The sequence below is a fragment of the Panthera uncia genome, chromosome E1 (assembly GCF_023721935.1).
Source record: "Panthera uncia isolate 11264 chromosome E1, Puncia_PCG_1.0, whole genome shotgun sequence".
NCBI lineage: Eukaryota > Metazoa > Chordata > Mammalia > Carnivora > Felidae > Panthera > Panthera uncia.
Genome location: NC_064814.1, coordinates 6,422,294 through 6,440,545, shown reverse-complemented (window position 1 = coordinate 6,440,545; position 18,252 = coordinate 6,422,294). Strand labels below are relative to the sequence as shown.

The 18,252-nt window shown below is 46.1% G+C and overlaps 2 protein-coding genes across 2 annotated transcripts; one reads left to right on the top strand and one right to left on the bottom strand.

Annotated features, from left to right (window-relative positions):
* The first annotated feature begins 485 nt into the window (after positions 1-485).
* LOC125926408 (CMRF35-like molecule 7) lies at positions 486-7,780 on the top strand. The gene is made up of 3 exons (XM_049635835.1): positions 486-1,094; positions 5,185-5,517; positions 7,008-7,780. Exons 1-3 carry the CDS (start codon positions 1,055-1,057, stop codon positions 7,184-7,186), a joined length of 552 nt encoding a protein of 183 aa, XP_049491792.1. The 5' UTR covers positions 486-1,054; the 3' UTR covers positions 7,187-7,780.
* A 3,464-nt stretch (positions 7,781-11,244) lies between these two features.
* Positions 11,245-17,689, bottom strand: LOC125927649 (CMRF35-like molecule 5). Its single transcript, XM_049638146.1, has 4 exons — positions 17,650-17,689; positions 15,600-16,041; positions 13,992-14,120; positions 11,245-11,638 (listed from the first exon to the last, which is right to left on the bottom strand). Exons 1-4 carry the CDS (start codon positions 17,687-17,689, stop codon positions 11,536-11,538), a joined length of 714 nt encoding a protein of 237 aa, XP_049494103.1. The 3' UTR covers positions 11,245-11,535.
* Between the last annotated feature and the right edge of the window lie 563 nt (positions 17,690-18,252).

The following is an 18,252-nucleotide window of genomic DNA, read 5'->3' as shown; positions in this document are numbered from 1 at the left end:
TAATTCCTTGGGCCTATGCATGGCTCAGTTAGTTAAGCATCTATCTCTCTCCCAAAATAAGTAATGATTTCAAAATAATGTGATTCCCAAACTAAATATTTCATCTAAAGATTAGAAGAGCAAATAAAAGCACAAAACACAAGAAACCCACCCTCAAAAAGTACAACCAAACTCACAAACATGGTAAACATAGATGGAAAAAGGAGACAAAAGAATTGATTCAGAGAGGAGAGGGAAAGGGAACAGGGGACCGTCAGGAGGGGACACCTGAAGGAAAAGTGGACACCTGTGTGAAAGTCACTTAGGAATCATTAACATAAGCAGTTTGGAGCTGGGAAGTGGCCAACAGCCCACACCCAGGGGAAATCTGCCAAGGGTTGACAGAGGAAGCATCTAGGGTACAATGAGACTGACGGGAAAAGGCGACTTCTCCTTCCTTATAATCTCCCCATGACACCTCTGCCTCAGAAGGACTCAAGATCTCATCGAGAAGCCTGAGATGGAGGGGCAGTGGTTCAGGATCTGGGCTGTACCAGGGCCCAGGGTAGGAGACGTGGTCTGGTATGCACTGACATGGGCTGCCTGGAAGGGGGTCCGGGATGGGGCTGTATGTGCAGCGAGGCTGGGTGTGAGCCCTGAGCACTGATTCTTCCTCAGGTACAAACCCAATGTGTGCCCATCCCTCCCTTGGACCCGACTCTGAGGTTCTGTGTCCCTGTCCTCCTGCACTGGGTCACCTGGTTTGCTGGCAGCTGGCTCCCCACACACAATTGCAAGTAGCACCCTGGCCAGTGGGATGCTTTGCTTCCCCAAATCATTGAAGACACATGATAACATCAGCCATAGGCTCCCAAAGGACGGCACTACTTTTCTTCTAATGAATGAAATTAGGAAGTCAGTGAAGAAAAAAAAAAAATAAGGGAAGTAGGTGAGAGAAACTAAAAAAAAAATGATTTAGAGAAAAGCAAGCACTTTGCCTCTGAGTTCAGTTCAAGTCCCCAGAGGGCAACTGGCATTAGCTGAGCATCAGAGAGACAACCCAGGCAGGCAGGACATGTGGCTGTTCCTGGTTCTGTTCCTTCCCATCGTCCAAGGTGAGTAGCGTGGGGCCTTCAGGACTGAGCACCTTAAGGATCGGGGCAGAACGATGACAGCATCTGTCCCACATGGAAATCACAGAGCCTTTCATTGATCCAGACACTCATTCATTAAAAAACTATTTTAAAAGCTTTGTTACCAGACAGGTACTAAGTTAGGTGTTGGGGAAGGAAAATAAAAATAAATAACACAAACTATGCCTGTTTTCTAGGGCACTGTTTGTTGTCCCCGGCAGATAAATCAATAGACAGATGACAGATACATGAATGGATGGATGGATGGATGGATGGACGATGGATAGATGGTAGTTAAATGCATGAATTCCTGAGGAATATTTAAGGAGTCCAACCTCCAGCTGAGACCCACTCAGTCAAGGTGGGGTTCAGACATCTGGATCTGGATCATTTGAAAGTATGCACAATTGGTCTTGATTTGTCCCTCAAGCAGGGAACCTCTTTTCTGAAGAGCTAGAGTATAGGTAGGAAGACGCCAGCAAAACTTGGGTGTTACAGGATCTCTGGAGAGTTGCTCATCCCCACGTATCAGTCAGCCTGAGTCTCTGCTCTGGATGATCCAAAGACCTGTCTTCCAGCGCAACAACTGAGACACTTTGAGTGGTGTCACTGGGGGAGGAAGACCAGGGATTAGAAGGAGTTTATTTGTGGACTGGATGTTACATCCTTGGAGGTAGCTAGTGCTTGATGCTCAGAAGGGATAGGAACTACTATCGGACCATTTGGCTGCCCCAGCTCTGCTCCCTGTCATTGGAAAGAACCACAGGGTTTGGGGCTGGATGCAGATAGTGTTTCTTCTGGGAAGGAGGTTATCAGGGGCAATAAAATAACCTCATTTATTCATCCATTGACTTCATCATCATATGTGTAGAAGAGAAAAACTCTGATAAGGAGATCTCCAAGCAGACAATTTTGGGAAAACTTGCATATTATTATGTTCTTAATGTGGAAGTTCATGTGGGGATGAAAGGGTTACAAATATGTATTAGTCATAATAGCAACATACCACAGACTGAGTGGCTTAAACTATAGAAATTTATTTTCTCACATTCTGAAGGCTGGGGAGTCAAAGACCAAGGTGCGGGCTGATTCAGTTTGTGATAAAAGCTCTCCTTCTGGTTTTCAGGCACCACATTCTCATGGTGACCGCTTTTTGTGCATAAGCAAGGAGAGAAAGAGAGAGACAGAGACAGAGAGAGAGACAGAGACAGAGACAGAGAGAAAGAAAGGCATCATCTTTAAACATCACAGGGGAGGTTAAGACTTCAACATATGAATTCTGGGGCAACACAAACATTAGTCTTTGACAACATAGAGACAGAATTGATCAAGGGGCAAGCAAGCCTAGCTCATCTGTTGTCAGATTGACATCACTACCAACCCATCTAAGCCTTCTTCCACTTCACTAAGCAAAATCCTGGAATCCTGTTTCCCCCAATCGCCTTCCTTCTGTGGGTTGGAGTTTGTCAATGGAAGTACTTGCCAGAGATTTGGGAGGTGGGAAAGCAGCCTTACACTCTGGAGGCAGCTGAAGGGCCCATGGGTGGGTGGGAGATTCAGAGTGACTTCTTGTCAAGCACTTGGGAACCCTCACTCTGTTGGTGGAGACTGAGATCATTGGTGGGAGTTTCTCAGAGACTTCCCAGAATCGTAGCAGCTTCTTATGGGCTCTTGAACAAACCCATTCTGGAGCTTCTGACTGTGAGCACAGTATCAGCTTCCCTTCTCATGAGTCAGTGCAAAGACTAAGACATAACTGCTCACAGCAATATTACTCACTTGGCCAAAAGGTGAAAACAACCCATATATCGTCAACTGATGAATGAGAAACTAAATGTGGCCAATCCCTACCAAGGACTGAAGTGCCCACATACCCTACTTGGTGGATAAACCTGAACAATTATTATGTTAAATGAATGAAGCTAGAAAAAAAGGCCATTAATTGTAAGATTCCGTTCATATGAAATATCCAGAAGGGAGAAAGTTATAGACAGAATGTAGATTAGTGATTTCAAAAGCTTCAGGCAAGAGGGAAGTGAGGAGAGATTGGGTGTAGGATTTCTTTCTGAGGTGACAAAAATGTTCTGGAATTAGAGGTGATGTTGCACAACTTCATGAATATCTGAAAACCACTTTAAAATGTATGATATGTGAATTATACTTCAATTTTTAAATTGGACAAAAATAAATCCTTAGCCTTAAACAATATTTTCTCATTTTAGAAAAAAACAAAATTATCACTGTCTTTAACTTAGCAAACTGGAAAAAGAGCACAATGGTAATGTTGAGGAAATAAGAGGAACAAATTATATATATGAGAAGTTAACAACTTAGGAAATAAAAACAGTAATATTTACAAACTAATCTCAAACTGGGTTAATGTGCAAAAGACAAAGAGGAGGGAAGGAGAAACGGAAAGGAAGATATCTTGCAGCATGTGTAATCAACAAAAATCAAGCAGTGCCATGTAGTCAGAATGTGTAATTATAATAGATACGAACGTTTGAATTATTTTTTAAAGTTGCTTTATTTTGACAGAGAGAGACAGACAGACAGAAAGGGGGGGGCAGAGAGTGGGAGAGAATCTCAAGCAGACTCTGCTCTGTCAGCACAGAGCCCAGTGTAGGGATCAATATCAGGAACTGTTTTATCATGACTTGAGCAAAAACCAAAAGCCTGACTGAGACACCCAGGTGCCCCAAGATATGAACATTTTGATTATGAAAGGACTTTGTTTCTTTTTTTTTTTTTTTTTAGTATTTATTCATTTTGAGAGAGAGAGCATGATCAAGGGCAGGGGACAGGGAAGGAGAATGAGAATCCCAAGCAGGCTCTGCTCTGTTAGTGCAGAGCCTGATTCAGGACTCAGTCCCATGACTGTGAGATCATAACCTGGGCTGAAATCAAGACTCAGACACTCAACCAACTGAGCCACCCAGGTGCCCCATGAAAAGTACCTTGTAATTACAGGACTTTATGCTAATACATACTCCATGAAATAGGTAACTTTCTTGGAAAAACAAACCAAAAGAATAGAACCAACTCAAGAACCATGAAAGAACTTGAATATTCAATATTCTTGGGAAAACAATTTCCAGGAATCAAAGAATTTGCCCCAATAGTGAATTTGTCACATAGTTTTGAAGATAATTTCTTAATACTTAAAGACACAGAAATTCCTTTGCTCTATTTATGTGCTGACCACCAGTGTTTTTTTTAATTTTATTTTTTATTTTTTAAAATTTACATCCAAGTTAGTTAGCATATAGTGCAATGATGTTTCAGGAGTAGATTCCTTAGTGCCCCTTACCCATTTAGCCCATCCCCCCTCTCACAACCCCTCAGTAATCCACAGTTTGTTCTCCCTATTTATGAGTCTCTTCTGTTTTGTTTCCCTCCCTGTTTTTATATTATTTTTGTTTCCCTTCATACACACACACACACACACACACACACACACACACACACACAATGGAGTATTACTTGGCAATCAAAAAGAATGAAATCTTGCCATTTGCAACTATGTGGATGGAACTAGAGGGTATTATGCTAAGTGAAATTAGAGGAAGACAAAAATCAGATGACTTCACTTATAGGAGGACTTTAAGTGACCACCAGTGTTTTAACATAGAGAGGTCCACACAAAATCCAGATTCCTGGTTACTCTTGAAAAATGAAAAGATCTGAAACCACAGAGCCAACATCTTGCATGAGAGCAGTGGGCCAAAGTGTACTGGGGTCTTGCCTTTCCTTGGGTCATTTGCTCTCCAGATGACATTGGCCACGGGGAGGGGGAGGAGTGGGTTATAGGATGTTGCCATTGCTCAGTATGGGTGTTTTTGATTCTTTGAGATCTGTAGTTGCGCTCTTAGGTGATTTCTGGGGTGGATTTGACCCACTGGAGTTTTGAAGGACAAAGGTCTGTCTTGTGGAAGGTCTATTCCTTCTTTGACTGTTATTCAACTCATCAGGTACTTGGGTTTATTGGAATCATTTGTGATACAGGAGGCTGTGGCTCTTCCTCAGGCAATGGGGTGTGGTGGTGACAGGCACGTGGACTTGTGTTTTTCAGGCTCATATCCCCTCATGGCAGTGTCAAATGCAGTGAGTGGCCCCGTGCGGGGCTCGCTGACCGTGCAGTGTCGCTATGAACCTGGGTGGGAGACCTACAAGAAGTGGTGGTGTCGAGGAGCTAATTGGGAGAACTGCCGTATCCTTGTGAAAACCAATGGATCAGGGGAGAAAGCAAAGGGTAACCAAGTGTCCATCCAGGACAATCAGAAAATGCGCATGTTCACCGTGACCATGGAGGAGCTCAGGTGGAACGATGCAGACACCTATTGGTGTGGGATTGAGAAATCTGGAACTGACCTTGGGGTCAAAGTCAAAGTGACCATTGACCCAGGTAAGAGTATGTGTAAGTGTGGCTGTGTGTCTTTAGAGCCTGCTCTGTCCTGGGCCCTGAGGTTCCTCTCCAGTGACTTCAGTGTCACTCAGAGTGAACTGTCACACAGGGTGGTTGAGTCCTGAGTTCTCCTAGAACCTGACTGATCCCTTGGGGCTTCTATTAGATGCTCTCATGGCTCCCAGTACCTCCTCCAGGACTGGATCAAGCCTTTCTGGGCATGTGTTTCTCTGCACAATGCAGTGTCTGAGTCTATTGCCCACAGAGAGCAAGGTGATGGTCCCAGTTTCAGCCCATAGGCCAAAGGGACCTCCTTCCATGGGACCCAGAGACTCCAATTCCTGCCAATGCTTTCCTGGACCTCTGGTGCCCTGTGTTCCTGCTCTTTCTGGAGTTTGGGGCTGGGACTTCATAGTGGCTATTCCCACCCTCTGCTCCATATCCAGTGTCAGAGGGAAAGGGCCCCAGCATAGTTGGGGTGGTGTAGTTGATTTCTGAGGTCCAGAATGGCCTCCATAGTCAAAGCGCTGTTTAAATCTATCAAATACTTTTTGTCCGTATCTATGAGATGATCATATGATTTTTCTCCTTTAGTCTGTTAATGTGGCATATTATACTTATTAATATTCTCATGTTCAAACAATTTTGCATTCTTGGGATAAACCCAACTTGGTGATGATGTATTATCTTGCTTATATATCCCTGGATTCAGCTTGCTGATTTTTGGTTGCAGACTTTTGCATTTATGTGCATGAGTGGATTTGCCTATAGTATTTCTTATTGCACTGTCCTTGTCAGGTTTTGAAATCAAGATTATGCTAGATTCATAAATGGATTTGGGATTGCATCCTCTTTTCCTATGTCCTGGAATTTTTTGTGTAAGATAGACATTATTTCTTCCTTAAATGTTTAGTGGAAATCTCCATTGAAGCTCTGTGTCTGGAGTTTCCCTTTGGAGAGGTGTTTTACTTTTTTGTATGTAAGCTCTACACCCAACAGGAGGCTTGAATTCCTGATGCTGAGATCAAGAGTAGCATTTTCTAAGGACTGAGTGAGCCAGGTGCCTGTTGGAGAGTTTTTTGATAATGAATATGATTCATTTAAATAGTTGTAAGATGATTCAGGTTTTCTATTTCTCTTTGTTCCTATTTTAGCACATTACATAATTTTTGCTAGAGATTTTTTATTTCACCCTGAGTTTCAAACTTATTGGCTTAAACTTGGTTAGATATCCTTTTATTATCCTATTCCCTAATTATCTTACCTTCTTATATATGCACAGGATATTGTGTGAATACCCTTTTTCATCCCTGGTATCAGTTATTCAGATCTCTCCTTTTATCATGAATATCTTTCTAGGTTTTGTTTTTGTAAAAAAAAAAAAGCAATTGTTGGCTTTTTGGTCTTCTCTGTTTTATATTTCCTTCCTACTTCAAATTAATGTTTTTCTTTTCTTCATATATTTCCTTCCTTCTCCTTTCCTCTGCAAGTGACCATGAAATGTCACTATGGCCCAGAGTGGGAGACCTACGTGAGGTCCTGGTGTCAAGATGCTGATTTGAGTAGCTGCAACATCGTTGTTCAAACCACTGGATCAGAGTTGAAGAAGAACCATGTGTCCATCAATCAGAAAAAGTGCACATTCTCCATGCTCATATGGGGGAAGTAAAACAACTTTTGAAAAAAATGAGCTGGTGTTTTTCTGAGTTGCTCCCAGGCGTTTTACAAAATGACATCCCTGTTCACTCCTGAAATCTGGAAATTTAGATAAGGACCCAAGCTTAGAATTCTTCCATAAGTTCCTTCTTTGCTTTTTCTGGGGCACCTTTTAAATTAACCCCTTGGATTTCATTCTGTGAAAAATCAGTGACCTCTTCCCCGACCCCCTTGTAAGTCACAGGGGCTCTCAGTCTCCTGCTTGTTCGTGGTCCAGGATGGGGGACTGCCCTTCCTCAGGCTCTCCCCTGGATCTGTAAACAATAAATGTTGTGACGCTGCTTCCATCGTGTGGGTGTATTGAAACTGCGCCTTTCATTAAAACGTCCCTGTCCCTGGGTGGTTCATGTCCCTAAAGTGGGAGTGTGGCTATGGAGGGAGCTACCTACCTGCCCACCCACGTGGGTGGTTGTGCCTCCTCATGCAGCAGGTCGTGATTTGCATCTTCTTAATTCAATGAACCAGCTCTGGCTTCTAAATACACACGGAGGAACTCAGGCAAGTCAATGCAGACACAGCCTGGTGTGGGATTAGGAGAGTTGGAGATGACCGTGGGTCCAAGTGACCATTGACCCAGGGAAGTACTCTTCCCTCATGGACCACTGGCATCTCCTCAGCAAGAGGGAGCTAGTGAAAAATTGGGCAGATATGCCAATTTTTATATTGTGGATTTTTAGAAAGAGAAATTTTAAAAATACACAAAATGTGAAGTAGAAAAGTATGTTCTGTCTTCTATAGTACAACCCTACCCAAAGGTAAGGACTGTAACCAGCGTGTGTGTCTGTGTGTGTGTGTGTCTCTGAGTGTGTAAGAGATAAAGAGCATGTGTGTGTGTCCACTGAAAAAACTCTATGCATCCGAAGTATATATATGTGTGTGTATCTTTCCTCTCGTCACCAAAAAATAGCATATATTGTTCTCTCACTTAATGTATTTTAAAAATCATTCTATAACAATATCTATAGAATTTTGTTTTTAATGGCTTCATAGTATTCCATGATATTTATGTATCATGACTTGTTTTTGCTTGCGTTGGACATTTCCGTTGTTTTGGGTTTTTGTTTTTGTTTTTGTTTTTTTTTTTTTTTTTTTTTTTTTGCAACTACATGCAACTCTGTAATGAATCGCCTTGCATGTATGACTTGATACACATTTATGGATATACTTGTAAAGTACATTCCAATTTAAAAAAATAGCTGTGTTACTGGTCAGTACATTTTCCAATTTGGTGCATATTACCAAAAAGATTATAAATTTCTACCCTTCTTTCAATGTGTTAATAAATGACCACCCCACATCCCCACCATTGGATGTGGTCAATTCTTTATCTTTATGCTCTGAATGGCAGACTTGGCATATTGATGCACATGACCTGGGCCCCCAGGCAGTGGAGAATGCTGTAGCAGATGGGAGTGGATGAGAGGGGAGAAGGAGTGGCAAAAGGCTGCCAAGCAGAGAGCTACCAGGTTGGTGGTGGTGGGTGAGCTGAGAACCAATAGGACACGTGCCCTCATCGAAAGAGAGAGGTTCCAGGCTGCCACCTGCTCCAGCTTGCAGACCCTCCCAGCCGCCTCCCTCCTTACACTAGACTTTGGCAAATATCAACTTTTATTTGTAGAGGGAGTAGCACCTTCAAAAGCTTATGGGTGAAAAGAAAAGAAAAGAAGTTCAAATCAAATAAGAAGCATACTTCACAAGAGGAAATGCCTAAGAGCTGGGCATGGGTGTTGATGCACCTTCCAAGGGAGATTGGTTACACGTAGTGGTATTGACCCATAAGTAAATATACGGAAGCTTCCAGAAGTCAAGTTTCTCACAGTGCAAAAGGAGAGTCACAAATAGAGAAAACCAGAAAACTAGAATGAGCCCTGTGGTTCTGACTGGGAATTGGGAGCATTGCAGGGAACTGATAGTTTCAGGCTGTTCCTGAAAGCCCATAGATGTGAATACAACTGGGAGTATGTTTCCATCAGTTACCTGTATATGTAGGTGTATCTGCAGAGGACCTAGGAAAAGGGACATCCTAATAACTAGAGAGCACCCAGCTCCTGGGCCTTTGGCTTCTCGAAAATCATTCTCCACTAAAAGGAAGTAGAGTTCTTTGAGAAGTGGCTGATTCCAGGGCTGGGACACAGAACTGACAAGTTGAGCCTTGGACATCTTGTGTCGCAAAAGAGGAAGAGGTCAAGGGCCAGAGAGACACATCAAAAGGACAGGAAGCCGCTCGAAGGGGCTCCCACTGGCCAAATCTGGGACAATTTGAACATCAAAACACATAATGGTAGTAATGGAGTGTAAACCCTCGGAGCAAAATAAAAGCCATTTTAGCGTATATTGGTATAAGCATATAAAGGACTAAATTGAAATTTGATGAGGAACTGGTGATTTACATTGTTTCAAAACTTTCACTGACAACCATTGCATGTGAGGCAGACACACAAGTCCTCTGAGTATCTCCCTGATTCTAGACAAATGGGGCTCAAGAAACCATATGGGTCATTAAACACTTCACTTTACCCATGAGGAAACTGAGGCCAGACAGAAGACACAGAACCAGTGGCACCTGAGCCAGAACTGGAAACAAAGCCTTTGATCCCAAGTCTGGTGTAGTTTCTATACCTCCCAGGATGTGCAAGGTTGCTTCTGTCTAGTAAACAGTTATGTTTTGGGGTACCCACTTTACATATGGTTCCTATTCCATATGAGACTACCTTATAAAGAATGGGCACAGACACCATGCTAGTCTAAACATTTCATCTTAGCATTCTCTGATCTGTAGGAATCCAGGTAAGTAAGTAGTCTCTAAAATCTCCTCTGCCATTACTCTAGACACTTGGAAAGACTTCTCAACTGGTGGGTCCTTGATATCTTCCCTGATTAGGACTTCGACATATAATTTGGGGGCAACATGGTATTATAGTTCCAATAAAAATGGTTCATTATTAAATATGGATACATACAAAAAAAGAGTAGACAGAGCCCAGGAAGAATGTAAGTAGAAAAGAGAAAACCCAAAAACCCCTGCCCCCCTATTGAGAGGAAACATGTATACCTTCGAAAATTATCAAAGAAAAAAGCTTGTGTTGTTTTTGATGAGTGAGGTAGACGAAGTTAAACACAAAGAGCTGCACATTCTGGGCTTGCCATTACTCAGCTTGGGGGAGGGGTAAGTGACAGGGGCGGGTGGGGAGGTGGAAAGGCCAAAGGTCAGGCCAAACCCAGGAGTGGGTGATGGTGAGTCTGAGGTGCCTGGAGGATGGACAGCATCACAGCTGTGATGGGGACAGATCTGAGCCTCTTAGACTGTCCCCTCTATATGGAAAAGTCCAAATGGCTCCTGGATCCCATGCACCTAAAGACCAGTGGGGCCAAGGGACAAATGAAGAGACAGAAATGAACTGTTTCTTGTGATCATTGGGCAAGTCCCCTGGGCCCAGAGGCCACTGATGTAGATAAAGGGACAGGTGAGTATTTACATGGTTACAAAGTCCTTCCCCACAAAACACTTATTACTTACAGAGGGAAAAAGAGAAACTTCAACGAGTTTTGTCAAATTTATAGTCATACATCCATACCCCTATTAAGATCTTGTTTGAGATGACAGTAACCCAGGTATTCCATGCTTTAAAAAAGCTGATTAGACTGTGTACTTAGCATGTGAAGACTTTGTAAAGTTTGAGGTATACATATACCACAATACACTTTTTAAAATTACAGAAAATAATTTCCTGACATAGATCCCTATACTTTTCTTTACCTCTCTTGGCCATCAGTGAAATTTTGCATCTGCATACAAGGAACCACGTTGGGACCTCTTTGAGGGGATAAAAGGGCTTATTCAGCCCTCTCACTTTCTAATCTCCCACCTCCCTGTTGCTGGAAACAATCTAAATCTACATTGGATTTAGAGTAATCTAAATTCACACTGCCTAGAATGAAAGGATCATCCTCTCACATATAAAACATTGAAATCATTTCCCAACAACAAAAAAAAAACTCAAAAGAGCGCAGCAAGCCATAGATTTTAATAGGAAATATATAGTGCAAACAGATGAGATGTGGGTTGGGTGATGGTCCAACCCTGCCTTCAATCTTTTACGCTCAGGCAATTCTTTCTCTGGGAGGTACTGATGCAGCAGAAGGTGGAATTGGCGGACCACTGTGCAGCTGGCCCATCAGGGGTATTTGTCCACGTGGACACAATCTCAAGCTTTTTGGTTTAATTGAGGTTTTATGCTTACTTGTTGGTCTGGAATTGGAAAACCCATCATTGGCCAGAGTCCTGAACGATGTAATAGTTATTTATCCTTGGCAGAGCCACTCGAGGGTGGCAAGAAGAGGAGGTACCAGGAGGATCCACACAGGAGGATTCTCTGCTGCTACACTGAAGGCCAGGGTCGCTGATCTGTGCAGGGCAGTGAGGGAAATAGAGTTTATTCCTAAGGACAAGAGGAGTTCTCACCTAACAGGAACCCTCATCTCTCTTGGAACTGCAATCACTGTCCATTCCCTGATCAGATGCCAGAGGGTGTAGGGATGTCCATGGGGCAGAAGCTGTGGTTCTCCTGCACAGGGTGACTTATCTCCCCCTGAGTCCCCCTGACTCCTGCTCAACCACATCATAGTAACAGCAGGTCTCCAAGCAGGGGAAACTTTACCAAATTCAAGAGCACAAAGTGAAGGAGCACCTTGGTGGCTCAGTTGGTTAAGTATCCGACTTCGGCTCAGGTCATGATCTCACAGTCTGTGGGTTTGGGCCCTGTATCAGGGTCCGTGCTGACAGCTCAGAGTCTGGAGTTTGCTTCGGGTTCTGTGTCTCCCTCTCTTTTTGCCCCTCCCCACTCATGCTCTGCCTCTCTCTCTCTCTCAAAAATAAACATTAAAAAATTAAAAAAAAAAAAAGAGCACAAAATGAAGATTGTGTAGCAGGGCCCTGAGCAGAGAATATGGTGACAGGAGTGAACCTTTCTTCTTCAGGGGCTGCCCTAGGCCTTACCTCTCCACTTTCACCTATACCCCACCCATATAACTTAACTGTTAACCTTCTGGCTTCTCCTGGGAAGGATCTCTCCCCACTCTGACCCCCACGTGGTAGAGCACAGCAGGTGCACTATCACATGTACCCTGTACGTGAACACATGGTCTATGCACCATTGGGCCCTTGCTCACATATGTCCCCCTGGTAGTCCCCCATCAGTATCCAGAATCTGTCCCCCTCAACCTCTGCCTCATCCCCTCCCCTACAAGCAGTGCCAGGACCCCCTGCAGGCTGGCCTTGTTCTCTCCTTCTACCTGCCTTGAGCAAGATTTGTCATGTTCATTTCACAGGGGGTTCTCTTGAGAGAGAAGACACGGTGCTTTGTACTTCCTAGATTATCCTTGAACCCACTGTGCTCTTTTCCCAAGCCCCACTTCCTGTGGAGCTGCCGCCCCATCTCTCCACCTGCAGGCTTCCTCCTGTGCCCCCCAGTCCCCTAAAAGTTCCACATCCTCCCCTCCTGACTCCACAGAACAACTGGTCTTTAAATAGTCACGAGCAGGACAGAGGCCGATCGTGAAGCATGAACCAAGTGCCTGGCTGCACACATAACCGAACACACCGTCCAGCAGGGCAGCTCCAAGGAATAGGATCCTTGAGAAGGGAAGGAAGAGAGACTGTACCAGAAGGGAGGCGGTGAAGGGGGCTTCTGGGAGGAAACGCACCTTCACCCTGAACTCGGATGGGGTGAAATTGGGGCAGGGTGTTTGCCCTTTGAAGAAAGAGTTAATTGATTGTTCTTTGGATGCCTGTGGAGGGGGTGGGTTTCAGACTGATGGCCCAGCCTGTCGACTGACCATGTTGGGAATGTGAGAAAGCAGAAATGTCAGCTTCCCATTCCTTCCCAGCATTTCCCTAGCACTTGGGGAGGGGAGGGCTGGATCCATGGAACAGGTACCTGCTTGACTGTCTGTGGGCAGAATAATGCCCCCCCTCAAAAATGTCCTAATCCCCAGACCTGTGAATGTGTTATGTTACATGGCATGGGGGAATTAATGATACAGATGGATTTAAGTTTGCCAGCAGCTGACCTTGAGATGGGGAGGTGATCCTGGGATATCTGGGTGGATCCTATAGAATCACCAGTGTCTTTATAAATGAAAGCACACGGGAGAGCCAGTGTCAGAGTAATGAGGGTGAGAAAGACTTGACCACCCTTGCTGGCTGTGCAGATGGAGGGACCATGAGCCAGGCGTGCAGCATCCTCCAGAAGCTGGAAAAGACAAGGAAGCACTTCTCCCTTAGAGCCTCCAGGAGGAGCCAGCCCTGCCAGCACCTTGAATTTAGCCCAGTGAGCCTCATCCCAGACCTTGTCTCCAGAACTTTAAGATCATAACATCGTTTTGCCTTCAGCCACCAGGGTGGTGGTGATTTGCTCCAGCAGCCACAGGGAGCTAATCCAGAGCCCTTCCCTTCTGGCAACTTGAGGCTGAAAGCACCTGCACCTGTTTTGGCTGCTTGGGGGTCGGGAGCCAGGTCAGAAGGAGACCAGAAGCTTCTCTCCTGCAGCCCAGCTGAACAACTTAGCTTAAGTTTCTCGTGGGGAAGGGGAGATCTTCAAGGACTCAGAGGAACAAAGAGGGGACCCAGCACAGACCTCGCTGTTTCTCCCCAGCAGAGGAAACATCAGGGGGGCCAATGGGGGTCCCTGTGAGAGTGTCCCGAGGAGAGCTGTCCCAAGGCAACAGTGGGAAAGGTCTGTGGGTCCAGCTCTGCTCACCTGGTTAGCGGGCTATTCAAATCCATGGGCTGGCTGCTGTTGATGCCCTGGGGAAATGGACGAGAGGAAGTCCAACTGGGCAGCATTGTTCTCGCTACAGGCTTGGGAGAGTCTGTTGGATCAGGGCCCAAACACACAGAGAAGAGCATGGTTGTGAGTGTCACAGGTAGCTCCCATGGTCTCCACACCCCACCCCCAGGGGTGCAGAACCTTTCTGTCTTAGTGCCACTGCTCAGCCACGTTGGTTTTCTCTTGCATCTTTTTGGCATTATTCCAAACAAACGATTACTGATTTGCAGAGAATCACCAGTTTACCACCATGTGAGATATTGGGGTTGCTGGTTATGTGGGCAATTCCCATTCAGTTTCATCTCAGTGTCCTGCTGGGCACAGCTGAGCATGTCAGAACCATGTTCCCAATCCCTGGAGCCTTAAATCAGCCAGGCAGGCTCCTTTCTGAGTCTCAGCCTGGCCTGAAGCAGGCTCTGTGCCAGCTGTCCTGAAGCGATGTGACCCACGAGCTGGCAGGCCCAGGGTCCCCTGTCTCCTGGGACTGCCGAGTGCCCACAGCCCCTGCTTCCCCCTGCGGTCCTTCCTGCCTCCCCAGGGCTTGCTTTCTTACTTCTCCAGGCCTGCCCGGGGAAGGTCATCTGGGTCAAGGGTCCAGACTCCAATTCTCTGGCACCAACTCCTCCTCCACTCATGCACACATCTCCCTACTTTTGTCTTTTTCAGTTAATTTCTGGAACATTCTACACAAGCATACCTCCACACTCCATACTTTCGCATACCATATGTGCATATGCTAAGTTTTAAGAGACTTTTGTCTCTTTAGAAATGGAGTGTTGAGTAGCAGATGCATTACCTACCTAGCGTCTGTATGTTTGTGTGTTGGAGACAAGATTCAGGGGTCCAGAGGTGGAGCAGTAGGGCGGGGGCTATTGCCTGACTCTCCTTCCAGGCCTGTCTCTAGGGAGGCCATAGTGCTTCTGGGGCAGCTGCAGGGGAGCCCAGGGTCCCCTCCAAGGATAGAAGCAGCCAGAAGAGAGGGTGCCCACACCATGGTGGAACCTACCTTCCCTTCTCCCAGAACTGGGTGCACAGTCCCGTGCTTACTCCTTTGTGCTGACGTTGCCAGAAGGGGGAGGGGGAAAAGAGGGCACAGGGAGAAGGTCTCTTGTCCTGTAGTTAAGACCTTCAGGATCATGTCTTTCTGGCTCCCCACTCCTCTCTGTATGCCTGATGATGTCCCACGCAGGATGGGATGTGACCAGGAAAAGAGGAGCTGTCTTCCCTGGACAAGCTCGTCCTGGCCAAGTCTGTCCTTCTCTGCCCCCTCTGGGGAGAGCAGATGGAGACATGTGGAGTTGTGGGGGCTCACCTTTTCTTCCAGTCTTTCTCAGACTCTTGGCGCCCCCCATACACCCTTGCATATGCACACACACGCTCACATAAGCACACACACACACACACACACACACACACATGTATAGCCTCAGGAGAGTTTTGAGACTCCTCTCCATCTACCTGGAAAGTCAGAGAAACAGTCCTGACTCCTCTGGGGGTGGGCCCCAGGGCCCCAGAGCACAGGAGGGGTAGTACTTACCTGGGTCGACAACCACAGAAAATTTGTACCCCAGGTCATTGCCGGTTCGCTCAATCCCACACCAGTAGGTGTCTGCGTCTTCCCGACGGAGATCCTCCAAGGTCACGGTGAATATGCGTCGGCTACGATTTTCCTGGATGGACGCTCTGCCCTTCTTCACCAGTTTCTCTGACCCAGTGGTCTTAACAAGGATTTTGCAGGAATTCCAATTCTTCCCGCGACACCACCACTTCCTGTAGGATTCCCATCCTGGGCTATACTCACAGGATGTGGTCAGAGTGCCCCCCTCTCTGCCTCTCACCATTCTCTCCAAGCAGGTGCAGAAGTGGCCTGGAAAACAGAAACCAACATGCACCTCGTCCTCCCTTGGCCCAGAGTTGACCCAGGGGCTGCTGCAGCTTCTGGCCCTGCCCTGAATACCAGCCAGGAACCTTTGCCCTCTGTCTAATCACCACATCCCTCCTGTCCATTCATCTCCCGCAGAATTTCTTTTGCTGTCACCCCTCTTGGGCATCCTCCTTGGGTCTCCTAACTGCCCAATAGAGCGGCTTCCACTCACTTGCCATCCTACTGACCACCGTCCCCTGCCCTCCCTCAAGCAGCACCTCTCCCAGCAGCACAGAGCGCACACTGCAGCCACAGGTGTATTTATGAATCCCAGAGCTGGAGACAGCGTGGCCCCCTCCCCATCCATGCCCCTGACACTCTAACCCCCACACACCTATAAACCCTCAGCCTCCAAACTGACATGAACTAAACACACACACACACACACACACACACACACACACACCAAACACACTCACTCGCACAGGTGATTGCTTGTTTTTTACCTACATACCTTGTACTTCCATGTTTCTATAACATCAGTGGATGAGTAAATGGGGTCATTTTATTTCTCATGATAACCTCCTGCCTAGAAGAGTCACTCTCTGCATCCTACTCCAAGCCCTGTGGTTCTGGAGGATGAGAAGGAACAGAGCTGGGACAGCCAAATGGTCCTGCACTAGCTACTATCTTCTCTGAGCCTCAAGCACCAGCTGCATCCAAGGATTTGACATCCAGCCCACAAATAGTCACCTTCTCATCTCTGATCTTCCCTCCCAGGTGACACACTCAGAGTGTCTTGCTTGTTGAGCTAATGACACGGGCCAACAGTCTTGTCTTTGGATCATCCAGAGCAGGGACTCAGGCAGGCTGATGTGTGGGGTTGAGGAACTCTCCAGAGAGCCTGTCACACCCTGGTTTTGCTGCCTGTCTTCCTCGCTGTAGTCTGAGTTCTTCAGGAGAGAGGTTCCCAGCTCGAGCTACAAGTTAAGACCAGTTGTTTAGGCTTTTAAATGATCCTGATGTCTGAATCCCACCTTTACTGAGTGGGTCTCAGCTGGAACCTGATCATCTGTGCTCCTTAAAAGTTCCTCAGCAATTATTTATGTATATGTGAATATATGAGTGCATGTATGTATCTGTCATCTATCCATCCATGCGTCCATCCATCCATGCTTCCTTCCTTCCTTCCTTCCTTCCATCCATCCATCCATCCGTCTAACATCTATCAATCTATCTGCCAGGGTTGACAAACAGTGCCCTAGAAACAGACACCATTTACGTTATTTATTTTTCTTTTCATTCCCCAACACCTAACTTAGTACCTCTCAGGTAACAAAACTTAAAACGAATTTTTTAGGGGCACCTGGGTGGCTCAGTCGGTTAAGCATCCGACTTCGACTCAGGTCATGATCTTGCAGTTTGTGGGTTAGAGCTCCATGTGGGACTTTGTACTGACAGCTCAGAGCCTGGAGCCTGCTTTAGATTCTGTGTCTCCCTCTCTCTCTTTTCCTCCCCTGCTCATGCCCTGTCTCTCTCTGTCTCTTTCTCAAAAATAAATAAACGTTAAAAAAAAGAAGTTCGATTTCAAAAAAATTTTTTTCTAATCTTTTCAATGAAAAAGTATCTTGATGAATGAAAGGCCCTGCCATTTTCTCCAGGAAAGCCCCTAAGTCTCACCCAGGTCCTCCAGGTACTTGGTCCTGAAGCCCCTGCCCCACTCACCTTGGACGACGAGAAGGAACAGAACCGGGAGCAGCCACATGTCCTGCTTGCCTGGCTTGTCTCCCTGGTGCTCAGCAAATGCCAGCTGCCTTCCAGAAACTTGAACTGAGCACAGATGCAACCTACCTTCTCTTCTTCTAAATTATTCTTTTATAGTTTCTCTCATCTACTTCCCCTCAATTTTTTCTTCAGTTACTTCCTTATTTCGTTAAGTAAAGAGCAGTGCCGTCGGTTGGGAGCGTATAGCTGACCTGATGAGGTGTCCCCTCCCTTGCTCTAGCCCCTCAACTCGGCATCCCCTGGAGTCTGACTCTGAAGACCTTCTCTCCAGGGAGGGTCCCTGCCCCTGCCACTCTGTAGCACCACATCCATTCTGTGCACACCTACTTCCTGCCCTCCCCCCCATCTCCCAGCCTAGTTCTCCACTTCAGTGGTATTGGCCCCTTTGTACAGCTGTCCACCCTGTTAGCAGCTCAGATGTGCTCCAAATGCCATTTCTTGTCATCTTTACCCCTAAAGTCAATCTGTCCCAACACATGGTCCCTGAGCCCAGGGATCCCTCTCCACCTGCCTCCACCACTCTAGTCTTCTGTAGACAAAGGC

What these genes read in the sequence shown, in the direction of transcription:
- LOC125926408 (XM_049635835.1), top strand. Translation starts at nt 1,055, where the DNA reads ATGTGGCTGTTCCTGGTTCTGTTCCTTCCCATCGTCCAAG. An exon ending in GTTCCTTCCCATCGTCCAAG is followed by an intron (nt 1,095 to 5,184) that starts GTGAGTAGCGTG and finishes TGTGTTTTTCAG; the next exon opens with GCTCATATCCCCTCATGGCA. An exon ending in CAAAGTGACCATTGACCCAG is followed by an intron (nt 5,518 to 7,007) that starts GTAAGAGTATGT and finishes TTCCTCTGCAAG; the next exon opens with TGACCATGAAATGTCACTAT.
- LOC125927649 (XM_049638146.1), bottom strand. Translation starts at nt 17,689, where the DNA reads ATGTGGCTGCTCCCGGTTCTGTTCCTTCTCGTCGTCCAAG. An exon ending in TTTTCTGTGGTTGTCGACCC is followed by an intron (nt 14,121 to 15,599) that starts AGGTAAGTACTA and finishes CTCTGTGTGTTT; the next exon opens with GGGCCCTGATCCAACAGACT. An exon ending in TTGAATAGCCCGCTAACCAG is followed by an intron (nt 11,639 to 13,991) that starts GTGAGCAGAGCT and finishes TGCCCTGCACAG; the next exon opens with ATCAGCGACCCTGGCCTTCA.